Source organism: Netta rufina (assembly GCF_964035555.1).
Source record: "Netta rufina genome assembly, chromosome: 1".
Taxonomy (NCBI): Eukaryota; Metazoa; Chordata; class Aves; order Anseriformes; family Anatidae; genus Netta; species Netta rufina.
Window position 1 is genome coordinate 62195064 of NC_140123.1, and position 25144 is coordinate 62220207.

The 25144-nt window shown below is 36.9% G+C and overlaps 1 protein-coding gene across 1 annotated transcript in view; it reads right to left on the reverse strand.

Annotated features, from left to right (window-relative positions):
* The window catches only part of MYO16 (myosin XVI), a 283087-nt gene that overhangs the window by 32492 nt on the left and 225451 nt on the right, over positions 1-25144 (reverse strand). Inside the window, exons 28-31 of the mRNA XM_084292547.1 lie at positions 20434-20530; positions 14981-15227; positions 13140-13447; positions 9839-11041 (exon numbers count right to left, since the gene is read on the reverse strand). Coding sequence (XP_084148673.1) covers positions 9839-11041; positions 13140-13447; positions 14981-15227; positions 20434-20530 — 1855 coding nt within the window. The remainder of the gene's footprint in view (positions 1-9838; positions 11042-13139; positions 13448-14980; positions 15228-20433; positions 20531-25144) is intronic.

Sequence of the window (25144 nt, forward strand, 5' to 3'; positions counted from 1 at the left end):
GTGGTTACTGTTCTCCAGTATGAGACAGGACAAAGGGGACATGCAGTAAATTGAACCCAAAAGGAAAAATAGATAATAAGAATTAATTATATAAAAGGAATGCCTGCAGTTCTCAGAAATGGACCATTTAAAAGGAACATAAAATTGTGCTGCTACTTCCTGTTAAGCACTGACTGGGTATGAACACGAGAGTCCCCACTGGGTCAAACTAAGGGTCTGTCAGCTCCAGGATCCTTTTCTGACAGATGTAGATAATTACAAGACTGAGTAAAAAAATGAAGTGATATTTCCTGTGTGATATTGGGGCTGTACAGCCTCCTCCAATGTCTATATGACTGGATATCAGCTTTGGAAGTGTGCGTAGGAGTGCTAAGAATTTGGGTTTATTTTCATTGTAAGCACATCAAATGCAAAATAAATATGATAAAGCTTTATGACAATAACCATTCAATTTTCAGCTGAAATATAAATTAGTTTTGATTTATTCTTTTCTAATAATCTTCAGGCAAAAATTGTCTATCATAATCTTACACCATAGCTTAATTTTCATGTCACAACTGAAAACCAAAGCAACCACACACTGTAGGATTTTAGGCAGTAAGAGCAAACACTGAAATCAACCAGGAAGAGAAATGCTTCAGTGAAAAAAATAATAATATTGTCACAATAGAAAAACAAATATCTCTACACTGTGAAAATATTTTAGTTTTTGGATTCTGAAATAGAGAATTATCCTTGGTATACTGTATTTATCCTAAAACAGATCTTTTTTTGTGACACACTATCTAGATAGTGGTAGCCTTACAGATGAGGAGAAAACTGCAGATTAAGGGGATATCTTCCAGACTGTAAAATGTTCATAAAAATTCTGCAAACAGAAATGAAGGGTGCTTTCTCTAGACTCTTCTAATGCCTTTCCTTGCTACAGTAATGCAAATCACAATTGTTTCTTCAGAAAAATCACACAGTATGTGCTGAACAGCAATGGTATTGCAAGCAGTTCAGTCTCCTTTGTTATTTTCTGCACAGGGCATCTACAGTTAGCCAAGAGTGGGACTTTTTCATGACTCACATTAAATTGTTAGTAGCAATGTTTTGGCTTTTTCCCACTTCTCTGTAACTACTGCAAAAGATTCAGACTGAAAGCTGCAAGTAGTCCATAGTGAATCAGAGATGATGACTCTCCTGTGTTTAGATAGCTAATCTGAAAATTAGTCATAGAAAGTCACCCTCATTCCCTGGTAATTAAGGCAATTATATAAACAGATATTAATCTTTCTCAGAGAAGTATTGTGAAGATAAATTCATTAAAGTTTTAATGCTTTGAGAATTTTTCTTCAAAGATGTTATACAAGTCCAACATCTCATGTAATCATTCCTCCAGAACTCACAGGTGAAAGAAGACAAAAGGTGACAACACAGCTTTTTGTGTTAGTCATGTTTTGTAAGTTGTTAGCTTTTGCCACAAAGAAAGTAAAACTATTACATTGTATCAGTATAATGTAGGAATAATGAGATGCAGATATGAACATTATCTTTATTAAGTTGCTTAAGAGGAAAAGCTGACTGGCTTAGAGGATAAGGGACTGGGATTTCATCTCAGAAACCCCAGTGGGAATTTAATTTGCAATCCACTGGTGAGATGTTAGCTGCACAATAGTAGCTTACTCTAATCTGCTGATAGAAGCAAATTATTTACTAGCTGTCAAAGGGATACCCGCCTTTGACAGGTCAGTATTCCCTATACATACACATTAAATCCTGTTATTTTCCAAGTTTGAGCCAATTTCAGCAATGAATATTTGGCAAACTTTAATCCCAACTAGGTACATCTAAATATTTGCACTATTTTCCATTGGTAACTATCTTCCTATGACTTCCAGTGCTTACACTGGAGAATGTGAAATACTTAACTTATACGTGAAGCTACCTGAACTGGAAACATTTCACTTAGGACATAGGTAAAAAGGGTTTTATATGGGTGGCAAACATCTGAACAGTGTTGATATTTTGTATGTCTTTTCTGTTCCTGTTATATAAGTTACTAAACTTTTTTTGGGGAACAAACAGGTTACTGAAGCGTAGACTTGCATATACAGACCTATTTTTAATGAAATTCTAACAATAATTCACAAAACTTGAAGCTTATACATTGATGGGCTAAATAAAGGAAAGGTCTTCCTAATCTTATTTCCTGAGCATCTGAATCTTGGGCTGCAAGTTTACACATCTTCTTTTGCTCACACACAGAAGGCAAGTATCTGTACCAACCCATGCTCAACCAGCAGGAAGGAGAGAAGGCTTAAATCTTTATCTCAATAGCCTGATCGTAAGCAAACTCATCCAGGTTAAATGGAAGTCATGTTTCATTTGCTCTTTTCTTTTTGGAATCCACACGAGTACTCACTCAGCCAGTCTGAGCACAGATGATGGGCAGAGAATTATTCCTTCTTTTGTTCTGAAGCAGAAACAATTCCACTTTGCATGGAATAACTTAATATTAACTGTATCCAATTATGAGAAACAATGGTACAATGGAGCAATCTGATTATTATTCACCCATATTGAGGAAAAAAAAAACTATGTCCTTGCTCCACAGATATTTAATATGAAGTATTTCAACATGTAACTGCCTCCTCCTTCCCAGGAGTGCCTTAGATGTTGAATAGTGACAAAAATTTGTACATTCTGCTAGAAAGAGTGTGTGCAGATTAAGGCACTGATTTGGGTTTCATGAAGTCTAGTTTCAAGTCCAATGTTTTCATCTAAAAATACCTGGGTAGGAACTCTATACATGATCATTCACCTTCTATTTGACTTGCTAACTAAAGTTACTACTTATAAAAAACAGAAGAATAGAAGAAAGGTGTGTGTGTATTACTGCTAATCTTCACTCAAGTCTCATTTTATATGGAGTAAGAGGGATTTCCTGTCTAACAATACATCTGTAGCTTCAATGGCAACTCCTTTCAAGCTTGGAGAAATCACTTCAGCTCAGTTCACAATTATTACAGTTTTGCTTATTTAAACTGTAAGTTCTGTAGAGCTGAAAACTTCTCTCATTGTATGTATTTTGCAAGAAATTGCATACTACACAACATACTGAAACTACTGTTGCAGTATGTTGAAACAATCGCACAGTATACATGTATGACTACTGAAACTACAAACTTCAGAGTTCAACAGGACAATATCCTGACAAAAATGCTTCTGTGTGTTAACAAAGTTCTTCCTGGGAAAACAGATTGATGCCCTAAACATCAGTAAGACAGCATGTGTGCAGCCAGCCAATGACTTGGTCATTAAATCTCATTCTGTGATAAGGTCACCCACTTAGTGGATGAAGAGTAGGTGGCAGATGTAATCTTAAAGGATTTTAACAAGGCCTTTGACACTGTATCTCACGGCATCCTTCTGGACAAATTGGCCAACTGTAATGTACTGTCCTGATGGTAGAGATCAGAGGGTTGTAGCAAATGGGGCTACCTCTAGCTGATGGACAGTCACTAGCGGTGTTCCCTGGTGCTCCATTCTGTGATGTCCTCTTCAAAATTTTTATCAATGATGTGGATGCAGGAGTAGAATGTATCCTCAGGAAGTTTGCTGATGATACTAAACTGGGAGGTACGTCCTTTGAGGAGAGGCCGAGGACACCTGGGTTGTCTAGTCTAGAGAAAGGTGGCTGTGGGGTGACCTCATTGTTCTCCACAACTTCCCAAGGAGGGGAAGCACAGAGGGAGGTTCCAGTCTTTGCCCCCTGGGGGCTAATGGCAGGATGTGTGGGAATGGCACAAAGCTGTGCCAGGGGAGGTCCAGACTGGATGTCAGGATAAGTTTATGTACTGAGAGGGTGGACAAACACTGGAACAGGCTTCCCAGAGAAGTGGTCGTTGCCCCATACCTGTCAGCGTTCAACAGGCATCTGGACAATGTCCTCAATAACATGCTTTAACTTTTGGTTCAGGCAGTTGGACTTGATCTCTGAAGCTCTCTTCCAACTGAACTGTTCTATTCTAGACTCTGATCATTACTTGAACCTGTAGATTATTTTGTTATTTTAGAAGATCAGATATGCCCAGGCTATAACACCAGGTAATGAAAGTTGGTGCCATTTGATTATTTTGTTGTTGTTGTTGCCTGTGTCAAAGAAAGGTGATCTCAGTTCAGTTCACAATAAGCCAGTAGTCCATCAGAAAACCACAAATCCATTCTAGTGGAATTCTGGATGATCATTTCCCACAGAGAGGTCAGGAGCCAAAAGGATATCAGTGTTCTCAGGCCTTGAAATTACTCCTCCATATAAGAGGGAGGCATGTTGGGAGATCTGTCTGTATTACACTTTTATTGGCAAAGAGGCTTTTATCTCCAAGGCTGATGATCCTGTACACAGACTTATTGATTCCCATAGCTAACTTTCCTCGATTATGAAATGACCCACATTTGTACTTTCAGTTTGGAGTTAAAGTTGTTAGCTTATAATATAATATTTCTATAATATTCTACATAATATACAGAAATAAAGTAAATTGCACATTACAGAGTGCTGGTCTAGGTTGTGTCAATTTTCATGAATTTCCATTTAAAATTATTTAATATTTTTTACCACATCATCTCATATAAGTGCAATACTACAAATAATGGCATGAATTGAAAAAAGGAGGCAGTCTCCCAGGAACTTCATATGCATAAAGTAATAGGTGATAAAAAATCAGAAGGTAAGAAAACTTCTAGTTTTAGAGCCTATTCTGCCAATTGTCATTTATTTAATTGTATCAGAGGTTTAATAAAAGACTATTTATTCCAGCTGTTACCCTAGAAATTAACAAAACCTATGAAGTACACAAAAAAGTCAAAAACATTGCACATACCTTCACCTGTATTTCCTTGTTACTTTCAATCCATCTGCTCATTGCTGAACTATTCATATGTAACTGCACTTAGTATTATGCAGTAGCTTCCTAGCTCATAAAATATTGATTCAGGTTTTTTATTCTATATCTTTTTTGAACTTTGATCTTTCATAGTTAGTGCTGCCCTGATGAAATATTTAGAAGTACAACATTTTCCATGCGAAAGGTAAATTTAGAGGTTTTATATGGTAGCCTGTGTTAATGCACCAGCTTCAACCCACAGGAGACCCAGGCTGAACTCTGTCTTGGTCACATTTAGTTGAAAACTGAGTTTGTAGAAATCCTCAAACCCAAAGCAAAAAATGTTTAAGGTAAAAGTCAATTTTCTGACTTAAATGGAGTAGGCTTACCACACTTCCTCACTAGATACATTTAGAGAACCTGAAGACAATATATCCTAAGAGCTGACTTTAAAATCTGATCATTTCTTCCTAGCAGATAAAAATGTATTAACTATATAATAAAAGCAGAGACCCAACTTAAACAAACAAACAAATCTGCATGTATTAATAGGTTTTGAATGTTATCAACTAACTGCCAAAGCAAACAAAACTAATGCACTATCTTTACAAATTTAATCAATTCCTATACTTAGAATAATAAACAAAGCATTCTCTTGAGGTTGAGAACTGATGAAGTCTCAATTTGTATCCCATGGCTGGTTGAATTAAACATCTAGGAACATGCAAGGTCCAGCTAAAACTTTTTCTAAGTCTGGAGGACTTACAAGAGGACTTACATCCACCAGTGTTTCTCTGATGGCTGGTAGAGGCCTTCTTCCCAAGTATAAGTCTCTTCTCTCCATCTAGTCACTGACTTTCATGAAACTTGTAGAAATTCAATTATTTTGAAATCTTCATCATAGAATCACAGAGTCATAGAATCATTCAGGTTGGAAAACACCTTCAGGATCATCAAGTCCAACTGTCAATCTGACTTACTCAGTTTCATCACTAAACCTTTCATCACTAAACCCTTAGTTCCACATCTCTTAACTATTTTCAGGGATGGGAACTCCATCACTTCCCTGGGCAGCCCAATCCAATGCTTGACTACTCTGTCCATGAAGAAATGCTTTATCCAATCTAACACCTCCTATCCCCCACCCATCCCACCCCCAGTGCAATTTGAGTCCATTTCTTTGCATCCTACCGCTTGCCACCTATGAAAAGAGACTGACACCCTCCTTGCTACAGCCTCCTTTCAGGTAGTTGTACAGAGTGATAAGGCCTCAACCTGTTTTTCTCCAGGCTAAACAACCCAAGTTTCTTCAGCTACTCTTAGTAAGTCTTGTTTTCTAGTCCCTTCATTAGCTTCATTGCTTTTTTCTGAACATGACTGAGCAACTCAATAACCTTCTTGTAGTGGGAAGTCCAAAACAGAATAAACATTTGAAGTGAGGTCTCACTAGTGCCACATACAAAAGGACAATCACTTTCCCAGTCCTGTTGGCCATACCATTTGTGATGCAGGCCAGGGTGCCATTTACTTTCTTGGACATCTGGGCACATTGCTGGCTTATGTTCAGCTGGCTGTTGACCAGCACACGCAGGACTTTTTCTGCTGGGCAACTTTCCAGACACTCTACCCCATGCCTAAACTGCTGTACATTACAACCCAAGTTCAGGATCCAGCACTTAGCCTTGCTGAATGTAATGAGATTGGACTCGGCTGATTGATCTAGTCTATCCTGATCTCTCTGCAGAGCTTTCCTGTCTTCAAGCAGATAAACAGTCCCTCCCAACTTGGTATCAGCTATGAACATACTGAGGGTGCACTCAGTTGCCTCATCCAGATCACTGATAAAAATGTTTTACAATACTGTCTTCAGTATTGATCCCTGGGGAACACCTCTGGTGACCAGCCACAAACTGGACTGAACTCCATTCACTATAACAGTTTAAGCCCAGCCATGTAGCTGGTTCTTCACCCAGCCAATTGTGCACCTGTCCAAGCCACGAGCAGACAGTCTCTCCAGCACTGTGGAGGAGATGATGTCAAACACTTTACTAAAATCCAGGTAGACAACATCCATATCCATTCCCTCATCTACTGAGTGTGTCATCTTTGTCATAGAAGGAGATCAGGTTAGTCAAGCAGGACCTGCCTTCCATAAACCCACGCTGTCTGGCTCTGATCACTTGATTGTCTGGCATGTGCCATATGATGACTTTCAAGATGATCTGTTCCATGACCTTCCCTAGCAACGAGGTCAGACTGACAGGCTGGATCCTCCTTTCCTGTAGATTGGAATCATATTCAAAAATCTACAGTCAACTGGGATCTCCCCATTAGCCAGGACTGCAGGTAAATTACTGAAAGTGGCTTGGCAAGCACTTCAGCCAGCTCCTACAGAACCCTTGGATGAATCCCATCCAGTCTCATAGATTTATGAACACTGAAATGATGTAGTAGCTCACTTACATTTTTCCATTGGATCATAGGAGCATCTCTCTCCCTGTTACCATCTTCCAACTCAGGGGACTGGGTACCCTGAAAACAATTGGCCTTACTAATAAAGACTGAGGCCAAAAAGGCATTGAGTACCTCAGCCTTATCCTCATCTTTCATCACTACATTTCTCCTCACATCCTGCAAAGGACGGAGATTCTTCTTACTCCTTCTGTTGCTGTTGATATATTTATAAATTTATATTTTTTTTTTGTCTCTTACTGCACTAGCCAAATGGAGTTCCAGATGGGTTTTTGCCCTTCTAATTTCCTTCCTGCACAACTTCACAACAGCTCTGTGGTCCTCCTGATTTCCCTGCCCCTTCTTCCAGAGTTCATAAAATCTCTTTTTTTTTTTTCTCCTGAGTTTCTGAAGAAGTTCTCTGTTCATCCAAGCTGGTGTTTTCCCCTAACAGCTTGACTATTAGCACATTGGGACAGCCTGCTCCTGCTCCTAGAAGATTTCTTTCTTGAAGAAGGTGCAGCCTTCCTGAACTTCTTTGCTTTTCAGGTCTGGCTTGCAAGGGACTCTTGTCAAACTGGTCTCTAAATAGGCCAAAGTCTGCTCTCTGGAAATTCAAGGTATCAGTTCAGCTAACCTCCTTCTTTATTTCTCCCAAAATCAAAAACACTTGTATTTCATGATCACTGTGCTCAAAACAGCCTCCAAACATCACATTACCCACAAGCTTTTCACAGCTTGCAAACAACAGGCCAAGTGGGGCAACAGGTATCTCCTTGTATTTGATTAAAATGGGTTTTGGTTGAAGGCTGCCAAGGATATTAGGGAAAGAGAAATAGAGTGACAAACAGACATACACATGTCCAAAGCAAGCACAAACTTCTGCTTCTGTTCTGTTATAGCTTTATAGGGATAAGGTACTGAGATCAATAAAGCAGTATATAAATAAGAAAACAGACATTTAATATGATGATAATCTCTCCCACTCCCTACTGCTTTGTTTTATATTTCAAAAATGAGACTTCATATTGTCCATTTTGAATGCACTGTGCACAGCTTATCATTAAGGCAAGCTGTTTGGGCAGACAGAAAAGCAGAAGCAGAGAAAAAAGCCTTGAGGTTCTATCACTCCAAATTTTAAATTCACAATGTTTTGTATAAACTAGAGGTTGCACACAAGTCAGGTTGTTCAGGATATGTTTCTAGGGAGATGACTTCATGTATACAGTGCACTGACTATTTTCAATAGGAGACTGTATTTTAAATCATAAAAGTAACATAAAGTTACCACACTGGAGACAGTGTTATAATTGATACACAGGATGGGATTTACTTCACCTAACTTTAATCATTTAGAAGTTACAACTCTACTTGTTTAATCATCTAGGCCTTCCTCATACCCAGTGTAGAATGGGAGGAATGTAGGAGGAATTAAACTCTCAAAATGACTGTATCTTCATAGCCTAAGGATGTGATGACTACATTTTGAGCTTTTAGATGGACAAAGTCAGATCTGAAGCATCTCATCCCTAAAAAGCAGTGAAGTGAATTTGTTAGTATCAAGATGAATTTTCAGTATTCGTAAGATCCATAGATTTGTTCCAATAACACAATAAACCCTTTCTACCAGCACAAGGCAAATAATTAAATGATATCCTCTCAGGACTGTAGTCTCAGAAATCTTACCAAAATGGCAAGTTTTGCTTCTTTTTATACTACATAAAAACTATGTTCTTCAGGTGCCACAAAATCAAGTAATTTGTGGGTATGTACATAAAAGTCTGTAACTTAGAGAAAAGAAAAAAAAGAAAAAGAAAAAGGAAAAGGAAAAGGAAAAGGAAAAGGAAAAGGAAAAGGAAAAGGAAAAGGAAAAGGAAAAGGAAAAGGAAAAAAGGAAAAGGAAAAGGAAAAGAAAAAGAAAAAGAAAAAGAAAAAGAAAAAGAAAAAGAAAAAGAAAAAGAAAAAGAAAAAGAAAAAGAAAAAGAAAAAGAAAAAGAAAAAGAAAAAGAAAAAGAAAAAGAAAAAGAGAAATAAACACAGTTTACTGCAACACTCTTTGTCTCAAATTCATTTGCAAGAGGAATAATAGTTGTATGACCAAATCTGGAGTTTCATGGAAATGAAACCTGAAAATAAAGTTGTCAAGTACATGTTACCTACCAGACAGCTAGCCAACTGAAATATAAAAAATACATTTCATTCAAAGTATTTATATGGATTGATATTCTAAACTCATTTCACATAACATCTGTGCTTATTTTACTGAGACTATTGGAATGTGGAAAATAATCCATTTGATATTGTGTCATACAAATGTTTTGGTAAAAGACATTTCAGAGAAAACTTGAAGGCCTATATTTTTCATACACAACAAATTTCCCATGTGTTTCTTATGACTACAATGGATCTTTGTTTTTTAAAAAAATGAACAAGTTTCTTTTGTATTTTATGTACCCTGTCACCTTTTAATGTAAGACTGTTTTGTTGCAGAAGAAATACATAGAGATCAGTCTTACCTTCTGGCTCCCTGATCTTACGTCCTGCTGCAGATTTCCGTAGCACACTCCGTCCTGAGTTGAACAAGCTAGTTAACTCATCAAGGGGACTGGTCAGTGACCTTGAGTTTGTAGGGCTGTACGGAAATGAAGATGATGAATTAGAGTTCAATTTTCTGTGATCTGCTCTTGCCACCTTTGGAGAGTAAGGCAGTTTGGAGAATGGAGAAGATGAACATCCAAGCGGAGCAGGGTTTGGTCTCTGAGGTACTTTTGATAGATCTGAGTTTGTACCTGTTTTCCCAGTATTAATAAGAAAACTAGCACAAGGGTCTGGAGGAAATGCAAAATGTGTAGAAGACCGGTAGGAAACGGGAGGTGGTACAGGAGGAGGGGGTGGTGGAAGAGGAGGGGGTGGCGTTGAAGGAGGAGTCACTTTGCTGGAAACGTTGAACACAACCAAGCCTGGAGATGCTGGTCTTTCATTTTCTCCTTTCTGGCTTTTGGAGTACTGTGGTGATAATGGACTTGAGCCTTCTGACTGCACAGGGTATTTTAGATTGGTTTCCAAGACCGGAAGCTTTTTAACTTCTAGTGGTGTTAGCGGTGATTCATCAGAAGCAGGTGAACATGTGACAGGAGTTGGAGGGAATACAAGAAGTGGAGGCCTGTGAGGGAGCAAGTTTGGGAAAGGGGCTGGAATGTCACATGAGTCTTTATAGTTTACAGCTGCTTGACTGTTTTCATCCAATGTTCCAGCTTCAACGTGAACATTTTTTTTGCTTTCAAACATCAGAGGAGGAGATCCAGTTGCGACTGGAATTATTCCATTACCATTGCTTCCTTCTTCTGGTAGAAAATACTTCATTTCTTCATATACAGACTCTCCTTGCTCTGGGCTTTCTGCTTCAGCAGAACTGCTTTTCATTGCATTCCCTACCATTTCAATATAGACAGGCTCATTTTCTTCCTCCTCTTGTGACATGTAGAGACTCAACACACCATGTTGTGGTCCATCAGCAGATACTGCTCTCTGTACTGTCACAGTGTCATAGCCGCCTGATTTGGTGACTATGTTTGCCTGTTTCACATCCCTAGGCTTTTGGCCAGGTATTTCTTCATAAGAGCCACTAAGTTTTGTATTGGGACTTCGTTTTGGTTTTCTGGGAGGTATTTTTTTCATGGTACTATAGTCATCACTGTGTGGCCTTGGACGGGTCAGTACTAGGAAAGTGAAAAAGCATGTGTTACTAACAGATCAAAGTCGTTTTTTTTCTTACACATGTCCAGTACTTAAGCTTTCAAATCTTTCTCATATAGTTTTACCATGAGAAGCAGTTGCACACACAGGGATTCAGTCAAAAGTATACATATTTCCAGGAATAAAATGCAGAACTTTCAGCTTCAAAACCACAAGCTTTTGCTGCCTGGGCATACAATCTGCTTTGGTAGCCTCTACTGCCACTAAAACTAACACCCAAGGAGATATTTTTTGAATTCAAATGTTCACTGCAAGGTCTGTAACACATGGAAATATGTGCTTGTTACTTCTTTTGCCCCAAGGGAGATGATACAGGGGCATGCTTTTAACTAGGAATTTCAGCATGGTGCTACATTGACATACATGTTATCACCAGCAATTGAAGTATCTGCCTTTTATGTGAGCTGCTTCGAGAGCAACTTTTTACATGGGCAGATAGCGATAGAAAAGGAGGAACAGTTTTAAACTTAAAGAGGACAAATTTAGATTAGATGTTAGGAGCAAATTTACATGGAGAATGGTAAGGCATTTGGACAGGTTTCCCAGAGAAGCTGTGGATGCCCCATCCCTGGGGCAAAGCCCCATAGCCTGGCTGGATGGGGCTTTGGGCAACCTGGTCTAGTGGGAGGTTTCCCTACCCATGGCAGGGGGTTTGGAACTGGGTAATCTTTAAGGTTCATTCCATTCCGAGCCATTCTGTAATTCTATTTGGTATATAAAACTTTAATTCTAGGCTGATTATTATCCCTATCTCTGCTTTTTTTTGTATTGTTGGTGTGGAAATAATTTACTAAGTTATGGAATCACATACCCTAGGGGTAATTCTTCCACTGAGTGAACATACAGTTAACAAAACTAGATAGCTTTTCACAGCCTCCAGGTACAGATGGACTGGAGATAACAGACACCAATCATCAATATGTGACTGGTCTTTTAAGATCAAAATTAAATGGTATAAATTGAGCTGGTTTTGGACAAAGACTCGGTGGATACATAATTCTTGAAAAATGAGCACAGCAGGGAAACCAGTCTGACTGTTTTGCGAGTGCATAAGCACTTGTGTTAAGACCACACAAACATATATAAATTGTCATTCTTTCAAAAACTCTGCTACAGCTTTTTGGTTAAATCAATCATTTCTTTCAGTGCTGGGCACAGAAAGCCTAAACCACTACTCCTTAATTGAAACTGAAGTTTATAGTTTAAAAGTATTATATTGGACACAGTTCATGTCACTTTACAAGGACACTGAATGAGAAAAGAAGTCAGAAAAATGGACTTGCATCTAATAAACTGGGCATGAGTAATTATTTTGCAAGAGGGAGCTGCAAAAATCTACAGCTATTGTATGCAGGTGTAGAGAATAGTTACACGTAGCTTTAAACCTAACCTGAAAAATATTCCCTGATAAGCTTAGAGGGGGCTCTTTACACAAAACATGACAAGTCAGGCTTAACAAGGAAAAGCAGAATGCATCCCTCATCTTCATCAAGAGTGTAGGAGGAGAGAAGAATAGAACTCAAAACTGGACCTAATGCACAATAAATGCATTGCAACACTTTGGGACTTTCATAGCAGCTTCATTCCAAACAAAAAGCGAACAATAAGCAAGTTATGGCACAAGCATCAACCACTGAATGCACAAGTTATTCATGTTAACACAGAGCAAAAGCGGGAGAAAGTTTAATATTTAACTTGGTGAAATTCAGGATTTGAGCATTCTGTTTGAGTGATACAAGGTATTCTAATACAGTTAAAAAGGTGAAATAAAACAGTCAGTGGGGTAGAAAAACTGAAGGTGATAAAGATCATTTGCCTCTAGAGGGAATTCTGAAAACAGGTTTTGGATGTTGACAAACCAGGCAATTAGAACACACAAGTAGCTATTTGCCGATTTGGGAGCAAATGACAAATTGACTAACTTTATTTACTGCCACTGAAATATTTTACGGAAGCGGGGCTTTTCAAAGGCACTTGTCTGTGCTTAGAGGGATCAAAGTGGAAAGAACAAATCAATAACCTAGAGTAACATTTGTGACGGCTTCCCCCTTTGTGCCTAACCTTCGCTGGCGGTTTCCTTAGAAGCTGCCGACAAGCAAGCGCTAACAGCCTCGTAGGAAGCGCTCAGCCGTGTGTTGGGGTCCCTCTTTGGCTTGGGAGGAGGCTGTTTCCTTGGTGACGGCAGGCTATTGCTGTCCTCCATGCTGAACACAGAGTGCAGGGAGGGGGACCTGATGGATGACCCAGCCGCAGAATGTACCAAGCCGTCCACTGCCATGGGGACGGGGACAGAGCTGGAGTGAAAGTGCTTAGGCGTTCGACAGCCGGCAAAGCTGTCCTCAGAGACCTTCCCACCCTTGTCTTCGGCTCTGAAAACACAGAAGAGAGGCCCAGATGCATTATTCAAGTGATAACAATGAACCTGTTCATGCAAACATAACAACAGCTTTTTGGTAAACAACCTCACAACTCCCCTGCTGCGCGGAGGGGATGTGTGGAGTAATCTTCTGACAAACAAATCCCGATCAAGCTGCTAGCTTTCTTCCATTTCCTGTTTCATGATAAATCAGGACACTGGCCCCTTTTCACACAAATGCAGCTTTCCTTAAGCAGTTGCATATTGTTGATCAGACGTTCACCGAATGAATCGTTCACACTTTGATTGTTGCACACAATCAAAAGCTGCATTTCCAATCTGAATGATAATTTCAGGGAAATCCATTTTAATGGAAAGTTACTGAGGCAGCAAATGCTGAGCCTTTATCATTATTTTCTAAAAAGACAACAATAAATTCTATTTAGATAATGCAAATCTTTAAAATATTAATGACCTTTTTAACCACCAACATTGGCTGCCTGAACTATTCCACCTAGATATCTATATATCCTCCTGTTAAAGCTTACTTATTAATTATCCCTTTAAAGATATCAAATATGACAGTTTTGGACTTTTACTCATTCCTTTTTTTTTCTTTTTTTTTTTTTTTTTCTTTTTTTTTTTCTATTTTCATGTGTAACGAGAAGTGACAGTTATCAACAAATTGATAAACCTTATAACTTACAGTGGTAGTGTATTAGATAGATGTTCATACCATCATTTTACAAACAATTTTTTTTTTTTTTTAAATTGTATTTCTGCATGGCAGATCACCAGCAGAGCTGGAATTCATGCACAGGATATAGCCAGCTGCCCATGTAGTAAATGAAACAGCTAAAGATGAAAGTGTGGTGCTCAGTGGATAATTTGTTTTCACTGTAATGTTTAATTACAGTCTTTCCTACAAAGGCATTTCCTCCAATATGTAATCACTGGGATATTTGAAGCTAATTAAGCAGATGCACTGCCATTTTCACTTTAATAAAAGTCACTGACAAAAGCAATGAAAGCAAAGGCAGTTTTTCCGGATGAGAATTAAGTTCCTATGGAAAAATAAATATTTGTATGTCCAGCAAGTTATAGACACTTTCCTGCAATTGATACATATTTGCTAGTAACTGCAAATGCTACTTTTGCCCATTCAGGTGTCTGAGAGAAAAAAAAAAGATCTCGGACACCACAGCTAAAGAAAGAAAGGCTCTCCAACACCTGCTGGATTTGAACAATAGGTACGCTTGAAAGTTCTGATGGGAACTAAACAAAACAAACTTTTGTCTATTTTTTAAAGAGGCTTCATTATCTTCCTATGAAGCTCCGTCTGCCTCGAATAGTACATTACCAGTATCCTCTAGTTTTGAGACTTAATTACCTGCTACACAGACAAAATTGTGTCTAATACTGATTCAGGCTGAGTATATACTTGAAAATCTTCTAGAATTCCTGTGACTTTCTAAGCAGGGAAGAAAAGCTGAGGAAATGCTCTAATTCCTCACTATCCAGCACAGAAGATATTTTCTCATCTTACCTTTTGTGGACTTCCTCTGGTCTGTTTCTAGCCTCTAGCTTTTCCCTGTGGTAAGCTGCATTCATCTCATTGCGGATCCGGTCATTTTCCCGAGCAATGTCAGAAGCATTTTGAATGACCAAGGCATCATATGTTTTCAGCCCCATATCCTCAACATTCTGCAAGAAGCTTTTGATTGAGGTGACCTCTTGCTGTTTGATGCTCATCTTCTGTAGCATGTGCTGGCGAGCTAGAAATCCTCTTACAACTACCATAACAAAAGAAAAAAATATGGACTAATGAAAGACAGCTAACAAATTAGCAAATAAATTAATATTACTGTGTGTTCTGCTGTAAACATAAAGAAATCAAATTCAGTCAAAATCTTATACAAAGAATGAAAGAAATGTGACTGAATATATACATACAAAAAATGGAACCCTGTTTTCTACTGCCAGTGCTTAAAACAAAGTATGACAGCAAATTCATTCACAAATTTAAGCTATCATAACTCAAAATGTTTACTTTCAATGGTTACTTTTATTTGCATTACAACTGGAAACTTAGATGTATGATGCAGAATGCATACACTTACAAAGCAAAGGTCAAAAGATCAAAATAAACCCCTGAGTAAATGATTGTTGCATTGAATGCCATAGAAATTATAAGATCATTTGGATCTGATCAACTTAAAACAGTATTTTAGATATTTTTGTGTACCTATAAACAGAAAAATAAACCAAAATCAAAACCAACACAAGATCTTTGAGACCTTTTTTTTGCTCATTTTCTTTCAGAAAAACAATTAATGCAAATTTCTGAAATGTTTCTGTCATATCATCTGCATTTTTCAGTTTAAAAATTTCATCTACATTGCATCAGCTTTATGTGTCTATCAGGTCTATTTTTCACACTCCTTGTCAGCCTTATGTTTTGGTGTATCTCCTGTAATAGCTTTCTGTGTTACTTTTCTAAGTATGTATATGCATTTCAACAGTTTCTACCCAACCTAAATACCACATAGTTTCTTAAATTTTCAGAAGCACCCAGCTGATCAGAAACACAAGGCACAGGGATTTCTGTGGCCATGATGACTTCAGCACCAAATTGATTACTCTACCTATAACCAGTGGTATTAGTATTCTTGGAGCATACGTCCTGGTTTAGGAGGAATAGCTGTACCAGCCAAAGGTGCTTTTCTTGTTTGTTTGTTTGCTTGTTTTCAATTTCCCCAAGGTGCTGTTTCTTTCCTGGTCTAGAGTAAATTCTGTGTACCTCACAGGGAAGAACTTCTTTTAGAATTATTTACCTAGTGCCTGAAATATTGCCAGTTTTCAACTTACATGTAACAAAAATGGGTTAGATTTCATCATTCCTCGTAATGTTTGCCATCATTTTGCTCAAATGAAAGTTTTTCATAAGTAAAGTAAACAGGAAGTAAGTAGCCTGTATAAAATGTTGGTTTGGGAGATACTAATGAAAATAATGAGGTTGCAAGACTAAAGAAAAAATAATATATATATATATATATATGCTACCATGTATAGGCGTTTTTAACAATGTAATTAAGTGTTAGTTGTAGGAGCACTGCAAAGTAACATCAAATACCAGTCAAGCTGAATTAATCTAAAGGAAAAATATACAGAGAGAAAGATATAATTAGTGTTCTATGAATGTAAGATACTGAATAAAATAAATAACACAAAGAGCAATGTAAGATAGTATCACCTTTTATGTCCTTGTTTGGATATTTAAAACAAGATTTTTTTGGTTTTAGAGATGCTCTAAGCCTGACTGATGAAATATAAGACAGGGTAGTGTTAATATCCTAATGGTGCTGCTATCCAAAATTCATTGGTTTTGGAAATGTTCAAGTTTCTTTGATATTACTTATATACTTTGATATTACTTATAATGGACAACTTTGAAGCTTTACAATTTTTATAATCATAGTCAGCCATGCCATTTTCAGTCCCTTGGAGTTACATTCTATAATAAAATCTGACTTCTTAAAAATCTGAAACATTAATGCACTTACCCAATTTAGTTGAAAAGGAAATTAATAGCACAGTTTTGTTTTTTTTTTGTTGACAATTTTATGAGAATTCACAGTGGATATACACATTACTGAGTATGAATTCATAATGTTGCTGTTGAGAAGGTAATGAATACATGTATAGAACATTATCAGAGTTCAAGGCTCAGAAGGATGAAAAATTTTGAAGAGCTTAAAAATCACAAATTGTTCCTTCACTTCCAGTATTTTCTTTAAAATTACCTGTTGCAGAGCAGATTGGGCATTTGAGAAATGTTTAAGCATCAAATCCTGGATGACTTTGAAAAAAAGCTTGTATATTAAAGTACAGCTGCATTTTTGCAAGTGTGCTCATACATTTGTACTTTGATATTGGCTAAAAAATGAGAGGGGGTCAGTAATACCACTAAGGTAGTTTATGAAAGGGAAATACAAAACGATATCCATTATAAGTAGCTGTAGCACCTAGAGACTACTCAGAAATAAGCACTTTCATCAAAGCAGAGATGTTTTGAAGAAATGCTCAAGAAAGTTTTTGTTTGTTTGTTTTTGTTTTTGTTTTCCAGACATTCTCATGATCTGAGTATCTCAGGTTTTCATTAAAAAACGGACATTTCACCACATTTCCTTTTCTATGAGGATATTTAAAAGATTTTGTCTTCAGACACAGAAACAGACAAACAGCAAAAAAAAACATAAATTTCATAAGGTCAAAAACAGATGTGAAATGAAACCGTCATTTCCTAGATCTTTACTGCTCTGTGTCATATAGTACTGTATAGGTACTTAGATTGTGTTATAAACTCATTCCTCATTTATGTAGATCTACAATAATTCTGACTTATGCAAATTAGAATAATAGAGGTTAGCACCTTCAGGGCATTAAAATACCTAATTCTTCACAGTTCATCTAAAGTCAAAGATCAGAATAATTAAAATTCAAGTAGACCATGAATCTGGCTTCTGTGATAAATGTTTTAACTATTGTCTATACAATGTATTAATGTTAATTCCTAATCTGGACAAATTTTAATAGAAGAATCTAAAGATGATGGATTTTCCTATGGGTGCAGTCAATTTTCTCAATGATTCAATACGATCAAAACTTTTCATACGTAGTTCTCAAACTTGCAGAAAAAAAAAACAAAACAAAACAAAAACACAAAACAAAGCAACAACAACAAAAAAAAAACTGTAAAATGACCCCTTTCTTTGCCCATGTAAATTAACTTTCAGGATAACAGAAAAAAATTATCTGGTTTGGTTTCTTTAAGTTTAGTTTGTTGTTGTTGTTGTTTTGTTTTGTTTTCCAAAATGTATGGAAATGCTGAAGGGATTGCTTGTAAGACTGGAGTAAAAACATTCTCTTTAGCTAAGAATTTTGGACAAGATCTGTTTTCCCATTTAAGTTCTTTTATAGTTATATGATACTACATTTTAAGATTGCTACAGAAAATACTGAGTAATTTTGCTGTTAGTCAATATATTACCAAGAGAGATTTATCTTTCTTTGGATACAAGGGATGAGGGGAGAAATACATGGATATGCAGCAGGAGTGATACCATTACTTGCTAAGCATCATCATCCATGTGTAGAAATTTATGCACCTCAGTTTTAGGACTAAATAAGAACAAGGCACAGGTACCTATCCTGCTCCCAACCTGCCAGTGCTCTTTGGCATGGTACTTCTGAATTTCAATTGTAGCTATTTGTGAAGGCCAGCATATTTCATGAGCTAATGTAGTGAAATGGATGTGTAGCTATTTACTTATAAAAGTTCCTTAGTTTCTCAGGTTTCCCAGATTCTAGAAAACTTACAGATGAGCCTAGTTAAATAGTACAAACACTTAGTTTTGGCTAAAAAGACTTTTCAAGTTAGCCTAATTAAGGATAACTAGAAGAAAAAAAATAAGACAAGAAAACCTACCATCTTCATTCTTCAGGCAGGGTTTGGCAGATACCTATTCCCTTAGCTCTGTAAAACATGAATGCACCTGAGGTGTAGTGCTCTATAAATTGGACTTTGAAAGGCAAATATTCCCTTCCTTTGAAAAGCTGGCATGAGAAGGGTGACAGGATAAGTCATTGTTGCTTTTCTAAATGTATGAATACAACAGGGTTATTCGGATACAAAATCAGGCACAAGTTTCAGCACCCAGACGACCTGTGGCCTGTGTTAGCTCTTAGCCTCCACATTCATTCCTGAACTGCTACAACTTTGATTCCACTTCCAAATTCAACTTTTCTCTTGGTTTCCTCTATTTTAACAAATACATTTTACACTTTATCTCTATTTTTACAAATACACTTTACAGATATCTTAAGTGTGGGAGACAGAGGGATTTGGCCAACTTCTTTTCAGTGGTTTGCAGGGACAGGACAAGGGGCAATGGCCACAAAATGGAGCACAGGAAGTTCCACTCCAACATGTGAAAGAACTTCTTCACAGTGGGGGTGGTGGAGCACTGGAACAGCCTGCCCAGGGAGGTTGTGGAGTCTCCTCTGGAAATATTCAAGGCTTGTCTGGACACCTACCTGTGCAACCTGCTATAGGGAACCTGCTTTGGCCAGGGGTGTTTAACCCGATGATCTCCTGAGGTCCCTTCTAACCCCTACAATTCTGTGATTCTGTGATTTTTCACTGTAGTCTCATAGGGAAGAACAGTTAGTTAAAATGAAATGGTTATATATTCTTAAGTCTGTAATATTGTCTATCTGACTGATAAAACCAACAAGATAGGTCTTTGTCTTTCTGATTTCCTTAAAAGAGGTGCTACTGGGAAATGCTGTAGACATCAGCTAATTAGATCAATAATGCATTGTGTGAAGGAAGTAGCTATTTGAGACTTTGATAGGAAATGGAACAGAAGTATCAGGAAATCAGGAGACAGTGAATACTAACTCATTTTAAAAATGAGCCAAAAATGTCAGTGATCTTAGTAAAAACAAAAACATAGAAGAAAAAAATGCTTAAAATAAAAAAAAAATACTTTCTAATAAAAAAGCTGCAATAAAAGGAGAAATAAAGACAACCAAACATTAAATTATTAGCTTTGTATTCACAAACATTTGAACACACTGGTATTTTCTATCTTTGTCATTGCATTTGATTTGTAACAAGAAGCTTAAGGTGATATTAATGCCTTGAAAAATCAATGAACATACTTTAAAAAGGAAATATTCAAGCTCTCCTTATTTTTAATTATAGTCAATAGTTTTCCATAAAATTATGTTTCAAAGACAGAAAGTGCAAGCATTACCAATGCTTGCATCACCTCCAAAAATCTGTATAAGCAGTTAGTTGGAAATATGTCTATAAGGAAATATATAAAATACAGCACTATTCAAGGAGGAGAAATTTGTTGTTGTTGTTATGCAATATGTTTCTTCTAAGTGTACAAGGTGATAGCTCAGGAATACTTGTTCTGTAATTGTTACCTTTTTGGCAGGTTATAATTTTCTTCTGAAGCTGAAGGCACAAATCGTTGAGATGGTCAGCTTGCCAGTACTTAAGAAACACTTTTCGGACTCCTATCTAGAATACAAACAACAGGGAAACCTTCACCATCAACAAAAAATGCCAGGATGATGACAAGTAAATAACAATAGTATGTATGCAATCCATCTGAGGGTTGAGATCAGATCTGCCATTTAAGAATAGAGTACAATGCCAACAGTTGTGCAGAGAGGCAATATCACTTTGTTGAATAAAAAGTGTATTTAGAAAGGACAAGCAAGCTGTCATACACAAATTCCCCCTTCATGTCCAAAAACATCCGGGGCAAACAGTCTTCACATTAAATATTGGGTTGGAAAAGAAAGCTTTCTGGATGTAATTACACTAATGATGTGTTACTTAGAGACACAGTTTAATGGATAATAGTGCAGGGGGACGGTTGGACCAGATGATCTTAGAGGTCTTTTCCAACCTTAATGATTCTGTGATTATGTGTTAGACAATTTAAGAGAAAACAAGGTTTAGTGTTCATAAAACAGAGGACTGTGAGCAAGGAGAAAGGTGAAAAGCCTTAAACCTATGTGGAGCAGAAAACAGTAGCAGACAGATGACACCTGTGGAAGAGAAAGGATTCAGCCCAAGTTGCAGGATAGAAGAAACTCAATGCCATTGGTAAAAACGATTCCTAATGTCCTATAAAATCATGAATCCTGGTTCCTGGAGTTGCCAGCTGAAGCTGTTCTGCAAGTCTCCTCTTCCTCCAGAAGTCAGAGCTGCATTTGTGAAAACTGTTTTCCTATGTATTGACAGAGTGTATGAACTTCTACTGGAACTGAGCATTTGCTTGGCTGGATTTATTTAGCTCTTTGAGGGTCTTAATAAACACAGCATACCTAGATGTTCTTCTCCTTTTACAGAAAAAATTAATTAGTTACACCAAAAAGAAACACCTTCCTTTTGATACTTCCAGAACATGCTGAAACAATCCTTAAAATTATTCTTTGTATAATCTTCAAAAGCATTCCTTACTAATAGCTTTAAAAAATAAATAATATTAAAAAAAAAAAAGCTACTCCACAAATACAAAGTAACTAAAAAGCTTGGAGAAGTGATGCATTTGTTTATATCACTTTCTTCTCAGAAATTCTGGAGAAGAAACTTCACTTCTAAGAAATAACAAGACAGTACCAGGTAGCTGTGCTATCCAGTGAAGATTATAGCTTTTGTCTAGCTATTAATTTTGTATGGTTTATAAGCATACTGATTAATTAATACCAGTCTGGCTAAAATTGCAGACATTCGTTCCAATTCTTGTTTGTATGCAGAGCACAAGCTCATTTTCTTCTCATTGCACCATCCTGCTCCACTGTTTTTTTAGTATAGATGTAGGAGCCAGATAGTTGGCAGGGAGATTTGCACACCTTTTCAACTAACTGCTTTTAATCCAAACACTGTTGTCAGGTATACTTCACTGGTGGTGATAAACCAGAGATAGCCAAGACACATATACCATGTCTAAACTCCATTAACAAAATTCAGAAGTGACAGGAGCACTTTTTAGTCCTTCAGCTTCCCTTTTCTCTACTCTAGAGAAAAACTACTTTGAAACAAATGTTAGGAGTCTAATTCTGAAGTTTGAGCTGACAGACAATGATTGTCAACTGTTAGTCTCTTAGCTAAAATCAGATGCACTCAACTGGCAAAATTAGAATTATTTCTAATTTTTTTATTTGTTAGTGGCTTTTTTTCCAATAAAACAAGCCTTTTTGTGTTACTGTAAAGTGTGCGAAGGCAAGGTGCTAAAAAAACATATTACTTGTCTTGCCACTGTAGAAACTCATAAATAGGGAATAGGCTTTCTTTACATGCTGAAAATGCCTGGAACAGCTATTTTAGAAAACTAAGCGGCTACAGAAATACTAGCATAGCTTAGCTATTCCAGAAAAGCTCCTCTATTCAGACCATCTATTCTGGAATAATCCTTCTGCTTACAAATTGAAGTTATTATTCCAGAACAAAATTGCTTTTGTCCAAGAGCCCTGTTTCTACAATTGTAGCTACCCTGGTAAAATGGTGCCATTATGGTTACTTAATAGATTATCTTAAGTGATGCCTAATAATTTTATAACGTCATATTCATCTGAAGCAACCTCACTGAGTTCTCATTAGGCTCTCATACTTTACTCTCAGGGACATATTCTCATCCTCATTTTCCTGACTGCTGACTTCAAATAGCAGTTTTCGCTTTTCTTCCTGTACTTTCACACTTGTCTCCTTGTCTGGTTCTTAGCACTCCAAATTCCTTCTTCATCCATCATCTGCAGTCTGCTTCATTAACTGAACTTGCTAAATTTCCTTAGGAATCTTTCTTTTTGTTCCCAGTTTTTTTCCTCCTTTCTTCAAAAAAAAAAAGAAAAAAGAAAAATCAAAGAAAAATAAGTCAACCACTTCCTTCTTCAGTTTAAATTTGCTTCTCTTTCAGGCATCTAATCTCATGTCATGAACAAGCAAATTTTTTATGTTTTCACAGCAAACCATGTCAATTTTCTCTTCTCTTCCCTTCAAGCATTCTTTCTATTTTTGAACCTTCGATTTTCTTCCATGATACCAGAACTTCATCTCGACTCCTCCCACCACATCCATTCTGTCACTAAAGGCTGCAAATTCTATGATAACTGCTCATAAAAAAAACAGTTTTCTTTTCATCTTGTTAGATCACATATTGAACTTTTCTTATTACTAGCTTTGGCTACTAAAATCTTCATCTACTTGCTCACATCACCTTAAATGAAGAATTGTTCTATAACTGAATTATTACTCGTATCGTTAACTGTAATGAAATTATCATGTAGTTTTTAAAACTAACATTTTTTTTTTTTTTCTGAGTAGTTCTCAGAAAACCAATGTGCAGATACAGATACTTCTTAAAATTATATTCTTCTCCTCTGGTAACATTTTCTCTTTATACCCCACTTCTTCTTTCCATAAGCCCTCTGCATCACTTTGAAGACTTTTTTTTTTTTTTTTTTTTTTTTTTAACCCCTGTGTCTAAGGCCTATACACTTTTTCTCATTTCTACCTCTTTCACTCCTTTTCCTAAAATGCTTGTTTCTTTCCTTCCTTCCTCACTGAAAGTCTAAAGCATGCCTCCCTATTAGGGGAATTTTATGGTACTTTGACAGTAGAAAAATCAGTTGAAGGAGATGAAAAATTACATTTTGAAACCTTAGAAGGAACCCTTATTATCAGAAACACATACAGAAAAATTAACAACCCCATTCTCAATTAGTCTCATAATTAACACACTGATCACATCTATGATGTACTTCAAGTGTGTAACTTAACTAAACATGGAGTTGTGATTTATTTTGCAGCATTCAGTCACAAAATCACAGTCAAGACAACTGCTCAAGCTTATGGTCAGTGGAGCTACAAGTGTTCACCATCTGGCTCTGTAGACTCACAAAGCCAGCTAGGGGACGTGCAAATCATCAGCGCTCTTTTCTCCCATCCCATACCCGAGGAACAACATAAATGGATTTATCATGGTATCATTTATACTAAGAACTTTGTTAGTAGAAGTCTGCTATAATTTTTAAGTGAATGAAGAACGGACAGAATACAAATTCATTTTTTACATTCAGATAAAAGCTATCTGCAGATTTTACATCATATGCCAAGTCTACTGAGAATACACAGAGGCATGTATAGAATAAACTACTGTAAGACATCAGGTTGCATTCACATTGCTGGAAATCTCTGTTGCTCCATCTTTGAACTAAATCTGATACCCTCTGAAGCTGATAGAGAACAAGTTAGTCTCCCTGTCTCCTCCGCACAGTTCTGGCGTTCAGTGAAAGCAGAAACACTGAAAAAGGTTGGCATTTCATATGCTGGATATCACTACAGTTTGTGAGCCTGCGTCTTCACTGTGGTCTTTTCTCTAACCACAAAGTGTTTCCTGCTTACCTAGAGGGAAAAAGATTAAAATGTTCTTCCCCTAAAGAAGTCACTTTTCCATACTTTCTGGGCTACAAAGTGCTTTCATCTGAGTCTGAAATTTTAATGTCATTCAGACTCCTGTAAAAGTAAACCATCTGTGAATTACAGTCACAGTTATTTTAATTAGAAAAGCATTAGGGCTTTAAATGTTATTTTTCAAAATGACACATTTTTTAAAGATTAAGTAAAATTGTCATTGATGACTACCAAAGCTTCAATTACTGCTACAGGCCTTTCTTTCTTTTTTTTTTTTCTTTTTTCTTTTTTTTTTTTTTTTCCTAGGAGGAGGAAGAAAGGATAGGAGCAAGCTGTTCTTATTCTTTCCTTTTCTTCCTTCCCTTCTCTCTCTCTCTCTCTCTCTCTCTTTCTTTCTTTCTTTCAAGAAAAGGTGTAGGATGTAGAAGTACAGACATTCAAAACTATGGAATGGATGCTGAGATGGTGTGTAGGTGGCATGGAGGCAGTATTAGCTCATATTTAATAGGTGTCAAGGGAATCTGTAAAGCTGTTCTTTAGTTTAAAAAAGGCAATTTGTGGGAGTGCTGTGTGTTTCTGGCAGTACTTTCAAAATAGCTACCTACAAAAGACAGAGAACTATAATCTAATGATATTTTACACAATGACACACATTTTCACAGTGCATTAATGAAATGTAGAAAAAAAGCCTTAAAACTATTGTAAAACGTGTCT